At 43.2% G+C, this 25,254-nt stretch overlaps 1 protein-coding gene across 2 annotated transcripts; it reads right to left on the reverse strand.

Annotated features, from left to right (window-relative positions):
- Positions 1-18,527: 18,527 nt before the first annotated feature.
- On the reverse strand, positions 18,528-20,767 carry LOC133914385 (transcription factor LATE FLOWERING-like). 2 transcript variants are annotated; one of them, XM_062357502.1, is made up of 2 exons: positions 20,202-20,767; positions 18,528-19,994 (listed from the first exon to the last, which is right to left on the reverse strand). In XM_062357502.1, the coding sequence occupies exons 1-2, from the start codon at positions 20,347-20,349 to the stop codon at positions 18,703-18,705; spliced, it is 1,440 nt and encodes a 479-aa protein (XP_062213486.1). In that variant the 5' UTR covers positions 20,350-20,767; the 3' UTR covers positions 18,528-18,702. The 2 variants fall into 2 exon arrangements, with proteins under 2 accessions (XP_062213486.1, XP_062213490.1); XM_062357506.1 differs by having other exon boundaries at positions 18,528-19,987; positions 20,202-20,316.
- Between the last annotated feature and the right edge of the window lie 4,487 nt (positions 20,768-25,254).

Raw genomic sequence — 25,254 nt, forward strand, 5'->3', positions numbered from 1 at the left:
TTTGCGCCCTTTGAAATATTTAATCAAAGGAAAATCGAAACACATAGTACTATATAGCACTATAGTACTAGAGTGTTGTTTGCTGCATGCTGACTGTGCCAAACAATACTACTATATAGCACATGATTCGTGAGGGAGGTCGGCACCGATGGAACGAGAGGTATTCGAGGCGGCCAGATCCTCCTCACCCGATCGCAGACGATCTTGGTAGCTAGGATAGGACAACATGCGTGCAGATCCTGCCTGCCGGTCTACTGGAGGCTGCCATTCCCTTATCGTCATGGCGCAAGGTTTATTTGGATGCGATGGATGGAGCGCGTACGGCTCCAGTTTCGGATCTCTCTTTGTCTACACTGTGCGCGTGTTGATCGATCTGCTGCATCTATCGCGTAGACTTCAGACTGACTGACGGTGAGACTTGGGTTGACCAGAAAAGAGAAGAGTAAGTTTAAAAAATCTATAACTATTTTAATATATGTTACAGAAAATTATAATTTCTAGTGTTTATTTTAAAAAATTAGAACTATTTTGACACGTACTATTAGTATCATAGATGGTTCCAAATACGAGCCGTCTGTATTAATATTATAGATGACTTATATTTAGATTCGTTTGAACTAAAACTAATATCACATACAGCTCTATATACGAGCTATCTGAGAAAATAGTCGGGAGAGGTAGGACACTTTAGTACAGACGGCTCCAAACATGAAGTCGTCTGTACTATTAGAACAGTACATCATATCATCCCCTACCTCTGGATCGAACTAGAACTGTGGTATCCAAATAGTGAAAAAGCGCAGCTTTTGAAGGGACAGGCCGGTTTTGATCCAAAAAATTGTTACATTTCAGTAAAAACTTGAAGATTCGTTGGCATTTGTTACTTCAAGGTAAGTATTATGTTCTATTTTGACTTAGACGGTCTAGATTTTAGTTTGGAGAGCTAGCTAGATCTAGATCTAGATCTAGATTTTTTCCATAATGATATAATTTTATTCTATTCATTAGATGATGTAGATTTATGTTCTAATTTAGTCTTGAGAGATCAACTATATCTACATCTAGACTTAGATTTTTTTTTATGATGATCTAGAATATATATATTTGTTGTTCTAGGTATATATGAAGCTCAAAGTGTAGATGATGGTTTAATTATGTGTTACTATAAATGGCTAGCTTTAATCTAGTGTTGTAGATAAATTTTAGATTTTTGGAATATAAACATAAAATTATCATTAACAATAGTATTTAACGACAAGTTTTGAATTAACGTTTGCCCTTATTTTTAGGTATTCATGTATATAATTAATATAACGGTAACCATTAATTATTTTCGAATTAATTGTTATTTGTATGGTTCATTTATACATGCATTAATGATAGCTCCATTTTTTAATGAAAATCTTGGTTGCTCTATTTTATTAGGTTAATTCGATATGAATTTACTTCATATACTCCCTCCATTCCGGTATACATGGCATATAATTTTTGCATGCAGATTTCATATTAGATGGCGCCTACTGCTTTTGGTGATTTGTTTTCTGAGATACCCTCTAAGTTTTTACTCAGGTGACCCCTCGTAATGTGTAGTCATTACTACTCCCTTAACCCCAACGTTTCCTGCATGTACTCCCTTAATCCCTTAAGTTTTCACAGTGCTGCTTCCTCTTCTCCATTCCCCGCCGAACAGCCATCACACCTGCATGGCGAGTACAGAGACGACAGCCGAGAATAACAGCCAGGACGACGGTGAGCTCGGCCATGGCGTCCGCGCTGAAGATGTCGTCTGCGTGGCGGCCGAGAAAAGCAGCTATGGCGACGACGTGCCAGGCCATGGCGTCCGCGCTGAACAATTGATGTTCGTGGCGGCCGGGAAGAGCACCCAGGGCGACAGCGACCTTGGCCATGGTGCTCGCGCTGATGTTTTGGCGTGCTTGGCGGCGAGGAAAAAAAGCGATGGCGGCGGCAAGCTCGGCCATGCCGTCGGCGCTGCCGTTGTGGATTTCGTGCGTGGTCCGGATTGGCTGAAGAATCTCACTGAGGAGGAGTTCATGGAGTACATCTCTATTTTCTGTGATGAGGACATCGTCGAGGACAACGATGGCCTTGGGAGAGGTTACGAGGGCGATGACGAGGGCGATGGCCACGGGCAAGGCCTCGAGCGCGACCACGGGGTAGCCAGCGAAGGGGTCGAGGATGAGGACCTGTGTGCATCTCGATTTGTCTACAGAGGATGGCGGCTGGTGCACGCCGGCGGGGCAGAACGCGGCCACGGCCTAGTTGACGAGCGCGGCCTTGGGCTAGGCGAATTTCGCGTGGACGGATTAGTTGACGATCACGTGGATGTGCTAGGTGACGAGCACGACCACGGGGTAGGCGGCGAAGACGAAAAGAAGCATTTCGTCAACGAGGATGACGAAACCCAGGACGGCGAACAGTTGCTGCTCGACGAACTCGCACCAGATACACTGAACGACAGATTTGTGCCTGACTCACTGGTACTCGATTCAGAGAACAAGGTAATTGGCGACATGATGAAAATTTTGCTTCCATCATTGTATCGATGAATTAATGCAGTTTGTATCGAAGAAATGCTTGTTGCGTATTTATCCATGGACTACTGCTTCTATGGATGAACTATTCTGGCTTGGTTACTTAATTTTCATTTGCTATATGTGTGCAAGTTTACTGAATTTCGAAATTGCTGAAGTGCATGTATAAGACGGTGCAGGTTTGGAAAAACTAATGGTGCAAAACCAGCTGATTAAACATAGATAAAAATTAACTGAAGGAAAAGAGTTGAAGTTCCAATTAGTGCATGGAAACGAGTAAGATAGATTAAACTTGGTTCAACATTTCATGGATTAAACATTGATAAAATTAACTGAGGAACTCCATTGCCTCGTTTATAATGGTAGAATCGCATTGCAACCTAATCGGAAGTTCACCATGTCTCTCCAAAGACTGCTTCCTCAAGTGTGGAACCTTGTAGTGTTGCCCTCCTTTTAGCCGCAGAATCTCTCTCATGCAAGATTGATGGGTGAGGAAAATACGATTGCTTGACTCGACCGGATACTCATCAAATGCTTGTAATACCTTCGCGACGATGTCCTCTACACCACAAGGAGATGACTTATGGAACAATGCTTGAAGTGCTGCAAAAAAACCAAGGTCTAGGATATTGACGTCAGGAGAGTTCGGCGGTTGGCACATTAACCGAATGTCAAACCCATCCGATGAGGCCGCATGAATAAACTCTGGATCATCGACTGCAATGTGTGTCTTCGCATTATCCTGCTGTATGAATATTGGGGTACCATGTTCCTCCACGGGCCACTTCTCCTTGATAGCCGGCAACAACTTGTTCACAATGTAATCACGACTAACATCTTTGGTGACTGATGGCAAAACCTTGGTTACCAATGTACCACGAGGCCTATTTGCACTCGACCTCCGAGCTGGTTCCATGAAAGTGAATGGAAATATGCCTATTTTTCCATCAAAGGTCATGTTACCATCCATGTCATACCTAGGTCTCGCAACAGCCGCCAGAAACATAACCTTCTCTATGAAGTTCTTGCTTTATGTGGTTCTTTCTGGATCCTCCTCGTCGAGCGCCAAGTAGTATGTTTGTGTCTGTTTCGTCCGATAAAACCATTTCTCATCTATGTAGATAATGTTATACATTCCCTGAAAAGTTGGTTGGTGCGGCAAGCTAGTGTGGTCTAACATGTTTAGACAAAATCGAACCCTAGCTTTCTTATTTTCAGCTGTTAGCGTAAATTTGATTGCATTTGTGTGCCGCCTAAACCTACCCTCTTTTAACCGCCTGAACAATGTGGTCTTTGACATATGCATCTCACACGCCATATCCTTAAGAGTAGTCCTCTTATGCAACGGTATACCTTTAATGGCTTCGGGATCGAAAGCAATTCGCTTCCGGCCACAATTATTTGGCTTCTTGCTAACCACTCCTAGTACCCCACCATCCTTTCCATTCTTCCATATCCTTTGAACAGTTCTCAAAGGCACACCAGTTTCAGCAGCAACTGCCGTGGTCACTCCATGCTTCAATACGCCAAAGGAAGTTCTATGCAAGAGCATGGCATATAGCACGTTTGTCTTCATCGGTGTGCTGCTTACTTCTAATGACATTGTCACATTGATCTACAAATGCAAAATAAAAACAATAGGCTTATCAAACATAACCAAAAATACATTCGGCCAGAAATCAAATGTACTCAATCTTACTCGTTTCAGGGCGTGCTGATACAGACTCGTCACCGTCCTCATCCATTTGAGCATGTTCTTCTTCCTGGCCGTCATGGTTGTCCTCAAGTCCTCCTCCGGCGAGTCCTACTACTCCTTCGATGCCCTCCAGTCCGCGCCCAACGAGGCCACTGGTCCTGGTGCTTCCGTGGCGGACGCGTCCATGTACAGCGACTTCGAGTTTGTTGTCAACACGACATACGAACCCGCATCCGGCATGTCTTCACCCAGCGAGTCCGAGCCTGTGTTGCCGGCGTCTTCCTAGGCAATTGTCACCAATACCGCCTTCTTCTACTACTCGACCATCGCCACAATCTAATGTGTGTGTACATGAACAAACTTACTCATTTCCATGTATAGTAATCAAATTTGGAGTATGTAATCAAACTTTTGTGTGTGTACATTAACAAACTTACTCATTTCAGGGCCGGCTGCATCATTCACTTCACCGCCCACGTCCATTTGAGCAAGTTCTCCTTCCTCGGCGTCATGGTTCTCCTCCTCCCGGTGTGTTTGTTCTTCGTGCTCATGGCCGGTCCCCGCCTGTCCTCCTCCGACGACTCGTAGGCTGGCCTGTCCTCGCCCAGTGAACGCACTGGTACTGGTGACTCCGCGACCAATGAACGCAGTGGTAGTGGTTACTCCGCGCCCGGCGAATCCTAGGCGTGAGTTACGTAGGCCAGTGACTCCACGGCCGGCGCGTCCGATTCCAGCGACACCAAGGCTGGCTTGTCCAGCACGTCCTCGCCCCGCTAGTCCGAGCGTGCGTTGACATCGTCTATCTCGGCCGTGCACGCCACTACCTCCTTCTGTTAAACATCAAAATCAATCCAAGAACAACAAAGAAATCAGGGGTATTGCAAATCGATTCATACGCTCACCTTCATCGCTTGCTGCCAACTCAAGGTCGTACTGCAAATCAATCACCGGGTAATCAACAATTTCGTTCAAATCAGATGGGGAAGAATTGAGATCAAAATTGGCCATCTACTCAAATTGGGAGGAGAAGGGAGTAGTAGATATCAATGCTAATGTCTCTAGGAGAAGAGGGCAAAAGAGAGTATACATAGCGGGAGAATTGGGCAATGGTGAGCGCGGAAGAGCGCGCGGCGACTGTTCCGCTGCAGCTTTTGGGCAATGGCGAGCGCGGGAGTGCGCACGGCGAAGTTCCGCTGCAGCTTTTGGGCATGGCGAGCGAGGGAGAGCGCGGGAGGAGGATCTGCATGCAGTATTTCAGTGGTGACGACCGCGGAAGAGCGCGCGGTGACTGTTCGCGTGATCAATTTGGGCCATGGCGAGCGCGGGAGTGCGCGCGGTGAAGTTCCGCTGCTGCTTTTGGGCATGGCGAGCGAGGGAGAGCGCGGGAGGAGGATCTGCATGCATGCAGGAGAAAGGGCGGTGCAGGAATTGCATGCATGCAGGAGAAAGGGTGGTGCAGGATTTGCATGCATGCAGGAGAAAGGGCGGTGACGGTTTGACTGCGAGGCATTTAAGCGAGGAAGGAAGCAGCCGCGCGGGAGGGTACGTTCGTCCAAAATTCTGTAGCACGCGGCGTTATTGGTCTTAGCAAAATCGCTAATACGCCATGTATACCGGAACGGAGGGAGTATTATACATGGACCATGACTGGATATATGATTCTCGTATGAACTAAGGGTACCTTGATGGTATGACGACTTTTTCGGAAGCTGCCCAGGAGGATCGATTGGAGAAGGGTGTTGAATTTATATATTATCCTAGTTGCGATTGTAGAAACGAAAGATCATTTCTTTGACAGAACGTAGCCCTACAGATCCATGCGCACTTGATTATTAGGAGCTTCAAACTGAACTACACATGTTAGTTAGAACATGATGAAGAGCAAAATGTGTTACATGAAGACTTTGGTATCATTGAAGAACCCAAAATCGACATAAGAAGAGAAGACGATAAGGAATTTGGTGCAGATGATGATGACTGTGGTGCTGGAGGCGATAATGATAGGTTGGATCAAATGCTGGGCAATGCAGACATGAACTTGAGGACTCAGAGAGATTTTAACAGATTCATGGTCGAGGACTTTAACAAAAAAGTGTCCCGCACTGGGGTTACGAACCTTCTATACAAATAGATTCTCTAGTAGTGACACATTGCAAAAAACTATAACTTTTTCACTACGAGCCCACCTAGAGGATGACAGGTGGATCCACGGTGAGAAAGTTATAGTTTTTTGCAATATGTGTCAAATAGTTGTAGGTTTTTGGAATAAACACTAGAAGTTGTAGTTTTTTACAATATATGTCAAAATAGTTGTAGATTTTTAAAATTACTCAAAAGAAAAAGATAGGATCAGTTCAATTGCGGTTCAGGTGCAGCAACAACCCGACGGCTGGCACACAATTTTTTTCTTTATATATTTTTTATTTTTAAAAATTGTAGAAATATAAGTTCATTTTAGAAATTTGCAAAACTAAGTAAAATTTTCCTACTGAACGGGCTATATGTTGACATGGAACACTAGCGTCATAGGGCAGCTATAACACCCTAAGTTTTTAGCATTTAGAGAACAAAAAAATTCACTCATTTTTAAAAATTTCGTAATTAATTAAAGCCACCTTAAAATCCAAGAAGTATATATATATATTTAATATAAGTATATATACATGTTATAAATATGGAATTGTATATTTAACTATTCATATATATATTTATTAATGACCAAATATACATTTGCATATACATATGTGTATATATATCTGTGTGTGTATATTTATATTCAGATAGATTGTAAATTGGCTAAGTATTCCCAAAATATACAAACTCAATTTCTAAATTTGACTATTTCTCAGTCCTAGTATGATACTTGTTAGGGCTTGTATTTCATTTGGTGTTAATTGAATTGTTAGTAGCTTAGGCTGTTATTAATCGCAAGTCGCGTGTTACAGATCTAGAGGATTTCGCAGATGACCCAAAGGATAATGATTACGAGAAAGGGCTAGAAGAAGAAGATTTCAGACAAAGCAAGTCATATTTCCTTGATCATTTTGAACCCAAGTTCTGATAATCTAAATTGACCAACTTAAAATCTGAATTATTATCGCATGAATTATATCTAATACCAGTCCTACTCAACTGTTTGCATTAGTTAAATTCTATTTGTCAAATGCCACATCACCCTAGGATAACTTGTCATTAACTATGTGAATGCAAGATAATGCCTTGTTAACTAGTATGCTTAAGATTGAATGCCTCTCTTCATACAAGGTGCAATCATTGATCATCAATTAATCTTTTTACCTTGCAATTGTTGATAATTTTGATGTCCTTGGTGAATGTGAGGGAAATAACCAGTAAAAACTATTTTGGCGGGGCAGATAGAGTAGTCCTTGTGGAGAAAGATCTTGGGGGTACGAGTTGACTACAAGGTACTCGTTGCCAATGTAGAAGACATAAGCCTCGGCCATATAAGGACAAATCATTGTGTCGTCATGCTAAGCCACTCCAGTGAAATAACACATCTTGTATGGGCATAATTTGGCCCTTCCTTCCTCCGACTAAGCTGGACTCACTTATAGGAGAGCTGAGAGCAACGAGAACACAAGTGGCTAGCAGGTGCTCTACATGGGTGTTGCGGGACTTGGCACTTTATGAAGGTCGAGGGTCACTAGCATCTAGTATGAAGGCCTATAGCCCTTGGGGTGTCTCGCAGTAGGAGTCCAGCAAGAGAGGGTGAATGAAGCTTCATCTTTGTATGAATCACTCATTCTCTTGCATAGGTTGGAGGCTGAGCATAATGTGTGGCTATAATGTACTACCGTTGTAGAGTGTAAATCTATTTGAATAGCCATATCCATGGTTGTAGACTTGCAAAGCTTTGGCCACACTTTGGTTAGACTCAGGGTGTGGTATCCTTGCTGGGTGAGTGTGTAGACTAGATGTCCGTGTGGTGGAATTGCTGGCTTGAAAAACCAGGAGTTGGGTGGTAGTGTGTGTGCACTAATCTCATTGTTGGGGACTTCAGAGTGTGGGATAGCCGCTCCTAGGACTAAAACCCTCAGTATAACTTGTTGCATGGTTACATTGTTTCAAGGTTATTCAGTAGATAATATAACTAAATACCTGCATAAAACCTGCTTTGCACCTAAAATTATGTTGTATAGACTTAATCCTTGTGATATCCTTTATGCATCTATCAACTCCTTGAATTGACATTAGGACTTGTTGAGTACATCTCGTACTCATTCTTGCTATTGTTCAGATGATGAACTGTTGTTCAGATGATGAGATGGATGCTGACTTCCCCGATGCTGAGGTGAGGATGAAGAGTAGTCTTAGCAATCGCGTCCGCACCCAAATTGTCTATGGCAATGGTTTCGATGTAATATACTGTATGGCTTAAATACCCTTGTAATTGTGTAAACTTAATGCCCAATCTATGCGAAGTATGTCTATGATACCGTGAATGTTGTAACTATGTGTATCAGCTACTTAATCTAAGGATTGATATAGGAGGCATAGGAGATCCAAGGATGAGATCGAAGTACTTATCTCCCATCCAGTGGGAGAGAAGTAGTTCTCTCCCACCTGGTGGGCTAGAAGTGGTTTCTTTTAAAAAAAAAATCACATCCCCCATTTCATAAACTACTTTGATAAATTCAAGTTCTATGAAGAGTAGAGTAGGAACCGACATTTTATTCACAGATAATCATGTAGGGATTATTACAAAGATGGCGATACATGATTTTGAATATTAGAATGCTGGGGATAGAATAGGGATTCTACTGCATGGAGCATGGATATTTCACCCTTCTCGCATGCAACGCTTTGTGCTCTTTTTCTTCTTAGCAGCGCAGGAGAGCTTGACACCTCTGAAGTAGTTTCTCATGCCTCTAAAGTTTATCCTCTTGCCTCTTTAATTCCTCCTCTAGAAGGCGCCATTCCTCCTCCCACCTATGAAGCTCTCTGGTATGTGTCCTCTATCCTTCTCGCAGCTCATGCTCCTCATACCACATCCGACATGCCTCTTGCTTTTGGCATACTTCCTCCTATCCTGAATTTGTACTTCACTTTGGTTTTGGCCTCTCTGATCCATCCCACATCATACGACAACCTTACCACTTTGATCCATTGCTTGAAGTGACAAGACTTTCATTCATAGACATGGTTTAAGGACTCTAGTTCAGAATATGTAATTAGTAGGCGTGAAAGAGTGGGAAAGGGGAACACACCATTAAATCAAGGTCTATTCCAAGACACTAGAAGAACTTCCAGCCAAAGGTCTCCACATTGAAGGGTGTTGCTGTTCGGGCTCGGTCACCACACATGCAGAACGGACAGTCATGCTAGTGTTGCACTCCAAGGGGGTTGATTCTCCAGGAATCCACAACACTCTGATTGTTGGTGCAAGAAAATATCTTCCATGAACAAGTGCGGCGAGAGCCTCCTCTAGAGAGGGGACTCAAGCTTGGAGAGGAAGTAGAGATGAAGGAATACTGATGTGTTTATCACCAAGAGATTGGCCCTTAGCCTGATGGACATGAATCTATATTTATAGTGTCATTTAGGGTGTACGTATACAAATAGGCTCTTACAGAGATAGCGATGCAAGTTACCTCCATGCTACAGGGATTTGGGGCTAGTCAAATTATACAACCTGAGTTTAGGCAGAATACATTTACCCCTAACTAGAAGATATTATCTACTATAATAAATACAGTGGTGTAGGTGAACCCAGAGGGTGCGATAATCAGCCGATCATCAATTGAGCACGGCGCCACACTGTCACAAATGTCAGGATGGCCACCACTTGCATCAGCATTAAATTCCTTGTAGGCGGAGGACAACTCATGGACTCCCTCTGGCTGATTTTCCTCCAATTCTTGATGGCCCACTCCACGGGCTTCGAAGAGCTTGCCCAGGCTTTGGAGGACTGGAGCTCTAGGATGCTGGGGCTCTGGAGAGCTCCGGAGCCCGGTTACTCGAGAGGCCTTCAGGGACCCGATATTCACAGGCATAGGATGGCGGGACCAAGGATGTTAGGGGTCCTTAAAGGCGGCCCCAACAATCCCTTCTGGAGACCAGCAACTTCCCCTATCTTGAGAGGAAGTGGCTAGAGGGGTTCACAGTCTTCGGAAGCTGGACCTCTAGCTGGGGATCCAGAGCCCAAGGGCTCCGGAGGAGCTCTTGATGGTGGCTCTTTACTAATATCTTTAGGCTGAGATATTTTTCCTCAACATTACTATGAGGAACGGAGACGTCCTAAGAGGGGACAGTGAATTAGGATACTTAGAAACCTAAACCAAAATAACTCTAAAAACTTCACAAGATAAACCTATCTCAATTTCTATCTAAATGTGCTCTAAGTTTATTTAGTGTGTCTACTCTACCGCTCAAAAGGATTGCAACCTACTCTAGCAAGGTAAATTGAAAGTATGTAAATGTGGAAATATAAATAAAATAGAGAGATAAACTCAGTACAAGGGATTTTTATCCTGTGATATCGATGGCATGAATGCTATCCCTAGTCCATGTTAGAGCTCCACCGAGGATATGCTCCCGATCAACACTCAGTCATGACACTTGAGCCACCAAGCCACTAAGGCAAGGTCTCATCACTAGCCTCTCTTCTGGTCACTTGCCACTAAGCCACCAAGACAAGGATCTCTACGTCCCTGTACACGTGTCTTGCCACCGCTCTAAACCAAGTTAGATGGTCAACAAGCTTAAGCCACCAAGACCCAAGATGCCAACGAGTCACCAAGACTCTAAGGTGCCAGCGTACCTCTCAGTACAAGCTAAGATCACTCCTTGATCCCTTCTTCAAGCTGCTGGACCTAGCTACAACTCACTCTAGGCCTATAAGCACTAAACACTCTAATCTTGTGCTTAATCGCCTTGGATGATCACTTTAAGCATTTTGGTGGCTTGGATGTCTTCTCAAGTGTATATGAGCTTCATCTAGACTCTAGCAGCATACCACACCTTCAAATCACCGAGTGGAGGGGTATTTATAGCCTCAAACCTGCCAACTAGCCATTTCCCCAATGGCTCAGAAAAACTATTAACACAAGATGATCTAGTGAGAATAGTAGTACTAACACCAGATCATTTGGTGAGTACAATCTCAAAAACTAGCTGTTGGAACTCTACTTAATGCCTTTGTGAACACCGGACACTCCGGCGTGCCTTCAAAACCATCACCAGACCTTCTGGTGAGTTATCTTGAGCCATCCGAGCCTTTGCAATCTCTCTATGTAAAATGCTCCGGTGCATTCATCTTCAGAGCATCAGACCTTCCGGTGGATTGTTCTTCATTCTTTAACACTTGTAGTCGCCTCTGCAAGAAATGCTCTAGTCCTATAATCCGATGTGCACAAACCAAACACTCAACCATCCGGTGGGTTGATCTTCAGTCTTCTGCACTTGTATTTTTCTATGTAGGAAATACTCCGGTGTTACCCAGTGCAGATCAACGGACTATCCGGTGAGGTCCTCAGCCTTCTCCCCCTTTGTCAGAAACACTCCGGTGAGTTCATGTCCTATTCACCGACTATCCGATGAGGCTATCAACCTTTTGACACAATACTCCGGTGAGTGCAAACTCCTCTGCACCGAACCTTTCGGTGGGGCAAATCTTCCTGGGACTTTTATAATTCAATCAAACTTTGTCCCAGCTACGGTGGCTTCTTAATGTATTACATCCATGAGACATACTAGCGTAGATTCTTGACAAATATGTTAGTCCCAATGACATGTTGTCATTAATCACCAAAATCACAATCATAACCTAATAGGGCTATTTTCGCTACAATCTCCTCCTTTTTGGTGATTTATGACAACACAACTAAAGTAAGTGGCAAATAATAAATGATACTAATCGTAAAGAGCACAAAACCTTTCCACATTGCTTGGATACATATTCTTACCATTTAGTCCCCCTTTGTTGTGGCTCCCCATTTCTCCATTACCACTATCTCCCTTGATCGACCCATGCAAGAACTTCTCCCCCTTGATCAACCTAGGTACCTCATGTTTCTTCTTGTATCTTATTCTTCTCTCTCTTTGTCAACTTCAGCATTTCTAGATATCTTGTATCTTGCTTCTTGTTTTGGTCATCAAACTTCTCTCCCTTTATCAACAATCTTAAAAATGACTACAAACATATGTTGAAATCAAGGAAAAGTGTTAAGCACATGGGAGAGAGCTTCATAAATCATGATCCAATGAAATGATACCAATTGAAAAGATATACCAATTTTAAGGATATGATGCATTGATATCAATTGAAAAAGACAAAAAAAGATCATAATTCATGAAACTCATATGATATAATCTAAACTCCCCCTTTATGTATGCATATATATAATGAGACCCACCTGTAGGAATATAACAATATATGTATATCTACACAATAAGTAGAGGTAGGAAGTTTAAGTCATATTATGCCTACAGGTAGTTTAAATGTAGAAATGAATTGACAATGATACCAATTGAAGCATTTAAGCATTGCATATCTCCGGGGACATTTTGATTTCTCCATGAGACTATAAAACATATATCTAGCAATACATGTTAGTCCCAAAATCACAACACATAGGATATACTCCCCTAAATGTGTGCGTACAAGTTTTGAATACTTACGAGACATACACACTTGTTATTAATAACAATAGGAAGAGTACCCTATAGATTGGTTCATGTCACATAAAAGATACCAATTGTGAAACTAGTGCCATGAAAAAAACTTACAACTAATAAACTATGTAGGTTGTTCATAAGAAAGAGAGAAACATAAGTAATCTACCATATGAAAAACTACACTAGGCATTATAAATTGAAATATGCACATACAATGCTAGACAAGATAAATGAGTTACAAAAATTGAAAGATTTTGCATCTAGCTCCATATCCTTTTTTTACCTTTGGATAGGGATTTGGGTATATGATGATCATGATCTTCAAAGCGCCTAATCTTATACACTTGGTTTCTTTTCTTGAATTTTCACTTCATTTTGTGAGCTAAGTCTCCAAATCCCCATAGCCGCTTTGGGCTTCAAGTCTTCTTTGAACCCAAACCGATTAGGACTCCTTCATGTTGGTAATGACTTCCTTGGACACCTAAATGGTTTGGTTCCACTCTCTGTCCTTTCTCCCAACCATATGTGCAACCATCTTACCATTGTTCTTCTTCTTGAGCTTGCAGTGGTTACTCTTCGTCTTGATCTTGTAGTTAGGCTTGGTGTAGATGTTGAAGGTCTTGATGGAGAGGTTTATGATCTTCTTCTTCTTGATCTCCTTCGTGACTTGCTTGCATTGGAATGACTTGTGGCCTTCTTGATGACATTTGAAGTATGTCATGATGGACCCCTCCACAAGCTTCTTCAGCATGGTAGCATGGTTATCTTAAGGAGGTTGGATATGGTTATTTTCCTTTAATCTTGCCAAGTCCTTCCTAATCACTAATCTGGGACATACCTTTTCACTGGTCCATGGTTTGTTATGAACGAATTAACTATCCTGAACTCATATAGCTCATGGTTCCATCTGGACATGGCATCTTCCTTCATGAAGTACTTGTACATATACCCGTGAGGAACCAATTGAGTCTCAGCACAAGCAACAATCACATGTGTGCATGATTTGTGAAGCAACTTTGGCTTCTGGTAGGTACATATGCAGATATCATTCATGAAGACATATTCTTAGATAATCCTCTCATGATTGCCCCCCTCATGACCTTTGTCCCTACAAAGAATTTCAAATCAGTGCTCCGTAGTGCCCATGGGCCTAGCCCAATGCATATGTGCCTAGCCCAATGCATATGTGCCTTCTTCATTGCATCGGCTATGTATTGAGTCAACCTGGATCCATATATCAACCAACTATCATCCATTGCCATAGATACTATTGCATATCGGTCTATGAAGTACTTGCATATCTCATGCAAAATAAATACCAAAATTGCGACAAGGGGGAGTCCTATCACACCACACATGACCCAGTTATAAACCTCAGCTAAGTTCATCGTCATGATACCATACCTGTCCCCCTCATTATCATGCAGCAAACCCCTCTTCTCCTTTGGCTCATGCTCAATCCAATTGGAAAAGGTCTTATTAGATGATCTAGTGGCATCTCACCAAGAGCCATGGAAATGTCATCCTATCTCGTCATCGACCTCGTTGAAAGTTCTTCAGTTTGCTTCGTGGTAATCTCATTAAGTCTTTGTCACAGAGCATTGAACCACCGCTATTGATTCTAACTGCACAACCTCTTAAAAAGGTTCATAAGGTTCTTATTCTTAAACTGCCTAAAAAAGTTAGCACCCAAATACCTCATACACCACCTACTCTTCAGGTCTGACCAAATGGCTCTGACTCGGCGTTGTACAAAACCACACTACATATCAAGGATTGCCTGCAGAATCACTGCATGCTGATTAAGTATAAGACAAACATTCGACGGATCCTTCACAACGAAAAGCCTTAGGCACTCCAGGAACCAATACCAACAATTTGTGTTCTCACTCTCAACAAAAAGCAAACACCACTGGTAATATTTGGTTGCTTTCATCTATTCCAATTGTTGTGAGTATCTAACCCTTACACTTCCCAGTAAGAAACGCGCCATCGATGCAAAGGATAGGGTGGCAATGCATGAAAGGTTCTATAAAAGCTCCGAAAGCAAAGAATGTGCACTGCAAGATCAACATACCAGGTTCCTTTACCAAAGGGTAATGTGCAATGTCATAGCAACTTATAGGGTTTATCTGACAAATGATGTGAAGCAAACGTGAGAGATTATCGTATGATACTTCATACGTCCTGAACCTCATCTCCATTTCCTTTCACTTTGCCCTCCATGCTTTAGTGTAGCTAATGGTGTAATGATATTGCTCCTCAATTAGCCTAATTATTTATCTAGGCTAAAAGTTCAAGTTGTCCACAATCTACGCGTACATGACATTAGCAATAAAACTGGATGACAAGTTCTTGTAGCACTTCACAACCCTGCATTACCTTTGAAGAGATGCTACCTATTGAACTACATCATTCTCAACAGCCTAGATGCTAGGGTACCTAGCCCCCTGTCACACCTCGTTCTCACTACACTCTCATAACACATGGTAACCTTCACTCAGGAGTATGTTTGCAAAATCAAGATTGTTCCACTCCGCCAGGATAGGATCACCATCCTCATAGTCCGAGTTGTCATATTCTGCAGCTTGGTGGTATACAAGATCCTCCCACTCCATCAGTTGAACAATATCAGGGACAAGTTCCCCCTCATCAACCACACCTGTTGGTTGCATTGATGGAGCCGAGGTTTTCCTACCATTCTATTCTTGCACCTCATCTAGCATTGTTTCGTCACCCTTCACAATTGTATTTGGTATACATTTGTGTTCAACATGCAATTCCCCATCTCTCTTGCATGTAGCTACCTTGAGCAAGAAACACAAGCATCCAACCCTGCTCAGTTGTTAGCCTCATGCATCTCCTCCACTTGGAGGTTTCATTTATGAGGAATAGCTCCCATAAATAATCTTCACCAACATGCCTCATTAGAATGCTGATCTTGAGTTCATGTTGCTTGAGATCTAATTTGAAACCCCACATTAACCAGTTGTACAATACCCCAAAAGTCCATTTCCTTGCTCTATCTATACCCTCCACTGACTGAAATCCCAACAAATCTACTCCATTCAGATCATAAACAATCTCTCCTTATCCAAAGAAAATATTGAAATACAACTTATCTGACATACCTGCCCACGATCGACAAAAAACTATACCATTATTTTGAACTACAACAACTAAATCCGAAAAAGAATACTAAACTCTAAGTACTAGATATAAAATAACAATACATAAACAACATACTTCAAATATTGTAACCATAAATATCTCAAACAACTAATCCTAACTATTAAATCCTAGGTCTAATTGTTACTCTATCTTGCTCTAAAACCTAGATATGATAACAGCTCAACTAGCCCTAAATTAGATCTCCTAACCTTGCTATAATAACAGTGTAACCTAGATCTGATGGCTAACCTATATCCGAAACTAGATCTGGTGACTTACCTAACTAGTTTACAAAATAAAGTATCATGATTAGGTAACTTACAACCAACGAAAGTTGAATCTGACCAGACTTTGCCGCTCTTCCTCTCCTCTCCCCTCCCTTTCTTTCTCTTTCTTCGGATTTTTATGACCTCCCTCTCCTCTCCTGGCCGTTCTCGGCCTTTTATAGGCCGTGTGCAAGAATCGCTTGTTGGATAAGCGATAGGTACATATTATGAACCTATCGCACATCCAGCGGGTGATAGTCTTTGCTGGCCTACCAGCGGCACCAAGGGCACCGACCGTTGTTGCCCACTGGATGAGAGATTTTGAACTTATCTCCTATCTAGTGGGCAAAAGGTTGTGTTGGGTCTCACCAAGGGTAGGGGTTGCGGTTGGCTCTTGTCACCCGTTGAGTGGGAGATTTTTTCTAGTTTATCTCTCATCCAACAGGGGATAAGTTGTTGACCTTACAGACATGCCACTGTTTCCTTTTCTTGCCCTTTGATTTGGCAAGGAAATAAATCGTCTAGTCAGAAGGTGATTTTTTTTGTATATATCACCCAATCAGTGGGCAAACAAGCGAGAAGCACCTAATTTTACAAATTTCCGAAATCAACCTACTATCTGTTATCTGTGACGGGTAAATACCTGATTCTGACTTGATGCGACATAAGTGACGGATCGTGTAATGATCCGTCATTTATGTGTGTCTATTTTATTCATTTTTCACATAGTAAACCCATATTTTTGAATATTTTTAAATAAAAAATTCGCCGGCACGCTTGGTGCAACACAGGAGGCATGCTTGCAGGAACCTAACGGCACGGCGGCCTAGGCCCATCAGCCGCCCGCCAGAGGCAAATCGCCCACGGGAACGAACGAACCGGCGTTGCTTCTACTGACAAACTCGAGCTGCTTGAACCTTTCGATGCGACTGCGCCTGATGATCACAACGCATGACGGACGGACGGCTCAGCTCGTTGCAGTCAAAGGTGATGGGCGTAATGTTTGTACTGGATAACATGCCATACATCACCAGGACCAGCATGGCTGCATCTACTGGGGTCTGGACCTAGGTCCAAAGGGAATGTCCGCCCGCACGCCCCTTTGTTGCATTTGGATCATAGATGCTTCTCCCTAACTACGAAAGTGAACGTTTTAGCTTGATATGCTGTTGGTGTAGAACTCAGCTGGATAAGCTCTCTTGTATAAATATATTACTGAACCATTCGTCTGAATTCCACCATTCATCCTTTTCGAAACAGGCAACAAATTAAACTAGCTGCACAGTACTCCATTTGTTTAAGATCACCAAAGCTAAAAACACCCATGATAATGAAATAAGAAAACATGCAGAGAACAAATCTGATTACTCAGAGGTGATGACAGCATCTCGTTGAGAATTTTTGACACGTAGCCCGAGGAGAAAAAGGCAGGCCCGTTTCCTTCCCTAGCTTTTAAACAAAGCGCTGGATTGAATCAAAAGGGAAAGGGAATGATTCCTTTACATCCCTTTTGATGCAATGTGCCTCTGCCTCTGCCTGCAGCTAGCTACCCCAGGCCTGTCTAAAAAGCTCACCCAGCCCTGACCGGACCGCCGAGTGGGCTCAGACCCCCTCACGCCGACGCATCGATCGGCATCGCCATCGCCATCGCCATTGACACGAGGCTCCATCGTCCTCCTCTCCTCGGCGACCCAATAAAAATACGATTCAGCAATGCTTTTTCTTTGCTTTTGCTTTGCTGCCTTCTCTCCGATCGACGACGAGGACGAGAAAGTAAGCAATGATAACCCTATCATAACCTTCAATCGCTTTTGTTAGGGTTTTTTGCATGCACGAAGAGATTCGAAGGGCCTTTGAGCAGGATAATTATGCGTGTTAGAAAGTTGCCATGATGGTGCTTTGAGCTAGTACAAGTACGACCTGACCTCGCTTCTTCTCCATCAATATTTGGATCGGGGCTTTGGAAAGCTTGCATTGCTGGCTAGCTCACGCACTGGAAAGCTTGCTTTTGCGCATGCATGCACGCACATGAAAAGATGGAGACGACTAAGCAACTAATTAGACTCGATAGCCCTAGAAAGCTAGTTAAAAAAAGCACAAACTTTCCAAACCTTGTGCTCGGCGAAAGGAGTTCTACTTAATCTCTTAAAGCACGTTAAGCATACATGCATACATGCAATGGATCAGTTTTCAAAGACATGGAAATTTAAAAAAAAACAGAGGTTAAATTGGCTGAGCCATTTGAATCCATGATTGATTCCATCGATATGATCGATCATCTCTCTAGACACTGAGCTAATAATGATGAATCTATCAAACGATGGTCTCACATTTGACAAACATTACAACATGTTTCAATGTCTCAAATCGATCTATCTATCTAAATCAGCTGCTCAACACCACCTCCTCCTCGTAGGGTTTCTGCTGCTGCCGGGAAGGCGAAGGCCGGCATGCCGTTGCCATTGCTATAGCTCAGTGACCCAGCCATGGTGGTGGCGCTGTTGTTCACGTTGGCGTTTGCATAGTTCCGGCGGTCTAGGGTTTGCAGCTCCCTGACTTGGGACTTGAGGAAACGGAGGTAGTTGGCGGCCTCGTCGAGCATGGAGGCGGTGTCCATCTTGGCGCCGCCGGGTACGAGCTTCTGCAGCACGTGGAGCCGCTCGCTGATGCGCTCCCGCCGCTGCCGAGCAGCCACCGTCTGTGGGTCGGACGAGATGCGCACGTTGCGCCGGCGCGGCCGCTCGCCCGCATCCTCCGAGCCGAGGGACACCGGGCGCATCGCCGCCGCGCGGTAGATCATCTCCTTCACCTGTGCCAGCGCCTCAGTGTCGGGCTCGTACGTGGGGTCGTCGCTGCCTGCGCCGGCGTTCCTGCCGTCGAAGCTGATGCTCGACACGCCGCAAATCGGCGACGGCTTCGACCTCTTGGCGCCAGCTGAGGCCTGAGCGCTCGTGCTGAAGGCGATCTGGACGCCGCCATCGCCGGCGGCGGTGGACGCCATCAGGAGGCTGCACAGAGAGCTCTCCTGTGCCGGCACAGAGGATGGCTCGGCGGCCTTCCGCTTCCTGTTCGGCCGGCCCTTCCTTCGGCCACCGCTGCCGCCGTCTCTGCCTTCTTCACACTGTTGGCTCGTCGTCGCCGTCATGGCCGCCGCAGTTGTTATCACGGCGCCTGGCGGATCGGTTTCGTTGCCGGAGAAGACGGGTGCATCAACGAGGCTGCTGCTGTCAATTGCCGCGGCGTTTGTGAACGCAGCGGGCACATTAGTTACCGTGACAGCAGCTTTTGCTGGTGTGAGGTCGTAGTCGACAGCCATCCCCATCGCGCCCTGATGGTGATGGTGATGGTGATGTCGCTGCAGGACATCCCCATCAACGTCCGCGTAGGCGGGAGTTGGTGTCTCCATCGCGGCGAAGGCGACGGCTTCCCTGACACCACCGGCCGCCGGCACCGTCACCTTGCCGCCGCAGGGAGCCTGGATGCCCTGCAGCTCCAGGATCGCCGCCGCCAGGGCCTCGTCCAGCACCAGCCTCTCCAGCACCGTCATGCTTCCTCTCTCGACACCGCCAACCTCCGGTGGCAGCAAGAATGCCCCGCCGTCCCCGCCAGCGCCGCCGCTCCACGCGCTCTCGCTTAAGATCATGTCGCTGAAGCTGTGATCCATCCTGAAACCTAACAAGAAACGATCGCACTTATCTTGCACGCTAGCTATTGAACTGATCTGATCACGACTCACATGCGAGCTAAGCTGATCTGATCATGAAGCACATGGGACTATTGTCGAAGTTGGAAGAAAGCTGTATGATGCTAGCTATAGACGCCATTAAATCGATCAAGAACTTGCACAAATGCATGATACTATGAAATATGGCAACATACCAGCTTGATTAATTAATGCGGCGCAAAGCTGCAGGTCTGAGGTGATGCTAGTGGCCTGGGGTGGTACTACGTATACACTTTCACTGCACTGTTGATCTAATACTCGGTCGCTAGCTACTAGCTGCTGCACTACGGAGCATTCATGCATTAAACCTACTAGCTGGTGGTAGGAGGAGAGGGGAGCCCTGCAGATGCAAAAGGCGATGGATGGATCGAAGAAAGCAATAAGACAAGATGCCTGCCTGCAGCGAGCTATTCAGGACTCTACTTTTGGATTTGCTATGAGCAATTTATCTCTCTGTGCTCTCTCTATGATCTCTCTCTCTCTCTCTCTCTCTCTGCCCTCTCTCTCCTCTCTTCACTCTGTTCTTTGCTCTCTCTCTCCTCCTTATGTGCACTATGCAGTGTGCTCTAGCAAAAGGCCCCAGGGAAGAAAAGTATGCTCTTATAAAGAGGCCAACCAAGGAAACGAATAGATGGATGGTTGGATGTGCACTGCATATGCATAGCATCTATAGTCAGTGACACCAACTACAGTTCTCCCTACACTTGACACTTTGTGCAGTCAGTGATTCACACATGTATAGTTCTCATCCTGAGGAGAGGGGCCCCCTTATCACTCACTTTGGTATGCATATCTAATTAATGGCCTTAATTGGGTTCTGAAAGATAAGCTCTCGCTAGCTAGTTAGGGAGGTAAATTTTATAGAACTCTATCTAGAAATATCGTCGTGAGACCCATCCACGTCATCTATTCCGTGATTCAATGGTTGAGCTGAAGAGGAGAAAAAGGAAGTGAACATGTGTCATCACAGGAGAGTCTTTTGTAGAACTGAGTCCTATAAAATTTGCTTCCACTAGCTAGGGCCTCCCTTTACTCAGCAGTGAGCACAATCCTACTCTGCCTAGGTATAGACCCTAGACCTACATAGATAGGGGCATGGCTAAATTATAGTATGATACATGCAGTACTACTACCTCTCACAAATACTCCATCTCCGATTAAAAGTTTTCACCACTTTTTCTGCTATTATAATACTTTAATAATAACTAATAAATCTATGATATTATGAAGTATTTTTTATTACATATCAACACATATTATTTTCAAGGTACCAAACTAAATATTTTAAAAGGTACTAATAGTCAAAGTTTCAAAAGTTTACTTGGAACTTTGTCCAAAACGTCAAGTACGTATTTGCGACCAGAGGAGCATAGTGTGTGTGACGGAGGGGACGATATACTCCAGCTCTATCAAAAAAGCAGGGCAGGGGATTTGTTTGGATTACTTCAGTTATTAACAATGAGTATATAATAACATAACCCCTAGAAGAGGGAGCAAAGAGACTACTGGCATTAATTAAATTAGGTGATCTAGCTAGTTGCATTTCTATGATTTGCTTATATGATTAAGTTTGAGAAAGGGATTGATCAAAGTGCCAGTGTTTTTTGGGCCATATCTCTTGGTGAGCTCATGAGCACCACTGCCCCTTGTCGACTACCCCACAGGCTACACCAATAGGAGACACATGCATGTTTGATATGCTGTATTAGCTAGATATATCACTGCAGTGTATTAATGTATATATGTACTGACAGGAAGAAAAGGAAGATGTAGCAAAAGGATTTTACTTTTACTACACTGCACTGACACGCTTACAGCTTTAACTTTGGGCACTTTCATGCGTGCATACATGTACATGTGTGCTGCAGATTTACCCCAGAAGCTGATGTGTAGTATCCAAGCAAGGCATGCATGATATTATGATATATATAGTAGCATCAGGCCGTTACTGGCTATAGCTATACCCTGCAATATGTACTGCTGCCCGACCCCGACGTGAATTTGAGCGGTGAAGAATAACAGATCGATCGACCCGGGCGACATTGACGGCCTGGATCGATCGTAGTACGTTCGTGTAGTAAGTGTCAGCCTGGCCTGACCGTATGACAGTGACACATGCTGGGGGCGAGGGTAGCTTCAATTCCTTCCCAACCCATGATGTCACTTCGTCACTCTAGCTACTATTTGGACTTTTCCTTTCTCCTGTGGAGCAACCAGTCTTTATTTTTACTCATTTCTCATTTATCAAGTCCAGTGGAAATTATATATTCATTACTGGAGTGCAGGTTTATTGGAGCTAGGGAAGTTCAGGGTATATATTTATGTCTTCACCGTGAATAATATTTTTTTTGTTAGGTTGGAGAGGCTTTAGGAAAATGGCTGGTTCAAATATTCAGATCCATACAATTTAATTTAAATCGACGTAGGTCATAGCGCTTATTCGGTATGGAGAATTTAACAAATCTTTAATTTAGGAAGTACTGTAAAATGGGAATGGGATATTAATTAGCCTAGTAAATTCTGATGATTTAGTTCAACTTTGAACTAATTCTAAGTAGTTAGACCCTAACCCCACTTATATAAATTAAACATGCAGTGAGTGCTTCCATTTTCTAACATCCATGTTTATTGATGGCTGGCAGGCAGGAGATATTATACAAGGAAGTTAGGAGTGTAGGATGTGCGGAGAGCTATGTAAGGACAAGAATGGGGGATCGGAAGTGGGCATGGCCCAGTTTAGGGTGGTGTCATTTCTCAGTGGTGGAGCCAAGCACTAGCAGTACATAATTTCTCGATCATATATATGTGCAACTTCCGTGAAGGTAAAATAAACATATGGTTTGTATATATTGTTTTCTGCCTCTGTGCATGTGATAAAACTGTACTACATCATTGAACAATAACAAGTTACTAACCGATTGAGTAGCTAGGTTTCAGTTTCTGTACTAGGTCATCAATTTACTGATAAAAAAGGACTTACCATATTAATTATCCGAAAAGCAGAAGACAGACAATGTGATTACTTCAGGAAACAAAAGAAACGGCTGATGGAGAATTAGACAAGGAGGAGAGGACAATAATGTGACATCGATGGAGATGTTGCTAGCTCTCCAGTGAGTGTGATGACAAGAGAAAACAACAGTGGAAAAAGAGGCTGCTGCTGCTGCTTTGGAACGTCTGATCGAACGGTGCCAAGTAACCGGACATCTAGTTAACCACAGATAGCTAGTCAGCAGTGTACACCGAGGAGAAAGACACAAGAGTGAGATTTTGTGTAGGCGCACATAATTTTTTGTTTTTGAAACAAGATCGATGCATGCACATCGAAATCACTGCAGAATTTTTCAATGTGCCCAGCATATATGCTTGCCAGTGGTGGACGACAAGTTTGGAGCATGTAAGAGTGGCCGTGGAGAGTTTGTGGTGCCGCCTTGGACACCAGTTTTTTATAAAGAAAAGGTAGTCTGTGTGCAGGCAAAGAGACAAGATCAGCTGGGTGGAGTGCAAGTGCAGTTGTCGTTGGAAAGAGAGAATATAAAATATTTTCCATCGCTTTATAACTGCGTATTTTAATTGATCTATATATTGTTGTTTCCCGATCGTTATAACGTAAAAATCAAATCTGGAGTGCTAATAATATAAATTAGTACTCAATTACGGGATGTCTTTTTTCCCTTACAATATCGTGTACAGAAACTAGATCTGGTTTTGGTTACATAGTTATCAAAAGTAGTTTCCTCAGACAGAGTATATTTTCAGAGAAAAATAATAATTATGGGCAGCCATTATTTCCCTTGAAATAGTACCCTTTTTTGTGTCTTTCTGTGTCTCAAACTAGGTTCTAATAAATTGGAGGATCAGAAAACAACAAAAATTTTAGAGCATCCACTACTATAAAAAACACATATTAGACAGTTTGTCTCTGACAATTCCTAAGGAATCGTCTAAGATAATTTATCTCTAACAGTTCCGAGCTAGGAACCGTCAGAGATAATATATCCTTTGGAATCATCCAAGATAGTGGCTTATCCCAACGATTCCAAACAAAAATTGTCAGGAACCATTTGGAATTGTCTTGAAAAATATTTTTATTTAATATTTTCATAAACATATTTCACAACTAAAAATAGGTATGATTATGGTTTAAAAATAAATATACTATCTAACATCAATCATAATGGACTATGAAAATAGTGAAATGATGATATATGAAGTGGAAGTAGGATCAACTCTAACTATAGTAAGAATATAATGAAATGATGATATATAAAGTTGTTAAGTAGTGTCAACACTAACGGTAGCAATAACATAGTTAGATGATGCTATATCAAGTGGTTAATTAGGGTCAACTCTAACTAGATAGTAATAAAATAGTGGTTAAGAGGTCAAGTTTGTAATGAGATATTTCAAACTTTATAAAATATTCATACGAAGTTGGATGAAGAAAATATTTATATGAAAATTGCAGCTCTCGAAGAGATCTACAACATTGTGGTTGGCACTTTTTTTATTTGAAGTCATCTAGATGTCAAATCAGGTTCACAACCAATCTGTCATCCATAACTTATCGGGCTTGACTCCTTTCATCATGGTTCCCCTAGATCAGTCACTAGTAAATAAGAGTCTTACAACAGATGGTACCACAGTCATACAATACGGAGAGTGGTGAGAAGGATCCACCATCCTTAGAATACATAAAGGATTCCTACGAACAACAGAATCCACGTTATCAGAGAGCACATAGGAACAACATGAAGACACGCCACTCCACAGGCAACTTGGGTGCGGATGCGACCGAGACCTACTCATCAGCCTCACCGTCTGCTTCGGTGAAGTCCGGATCGTTCTCTGAAAACACAAGCAAGAGTGAGTACAAATGTACTCAGCAAGTCCCAACCCTTGCCCTACGGCAAGGGTATAAATACATGCATATGATATTGACAAGGAATAAGCTGCAAGGTTAATCTTTACAGAAATGCCAAGTTTACACATGCAAAGGTGTATTTTCCAATAAGCGGTTTTGTGAAAGCATCATATCAATATTCGTAAATGAAGGGGGTTCAATCGTGGTGGAAAGTCACAAGAGCCCAAGTTTTAATGTTGCCGGATACTCTGTCCACGGCAACCCATGGCACACAACCTGACCTATTCCCCAAAAATGGACCCACCTTGCCCACAAACTCACCAAAGAAACATACGCAACCCAAG

The sequence above is a fragment of the Phragmites australis genome, chromosome 1, assembly GCF_958298935.1.
Source record: "Phragmites australis chromosome 1, lpPhrAust1.1, whole genome shotgun sequence".
Lineage (NCBI taxonomy): Eukaryota > Viridiplantae > Streptophyta > Magnoliopsida > Poales > Poaceae > Phragmites > Phragmites australis.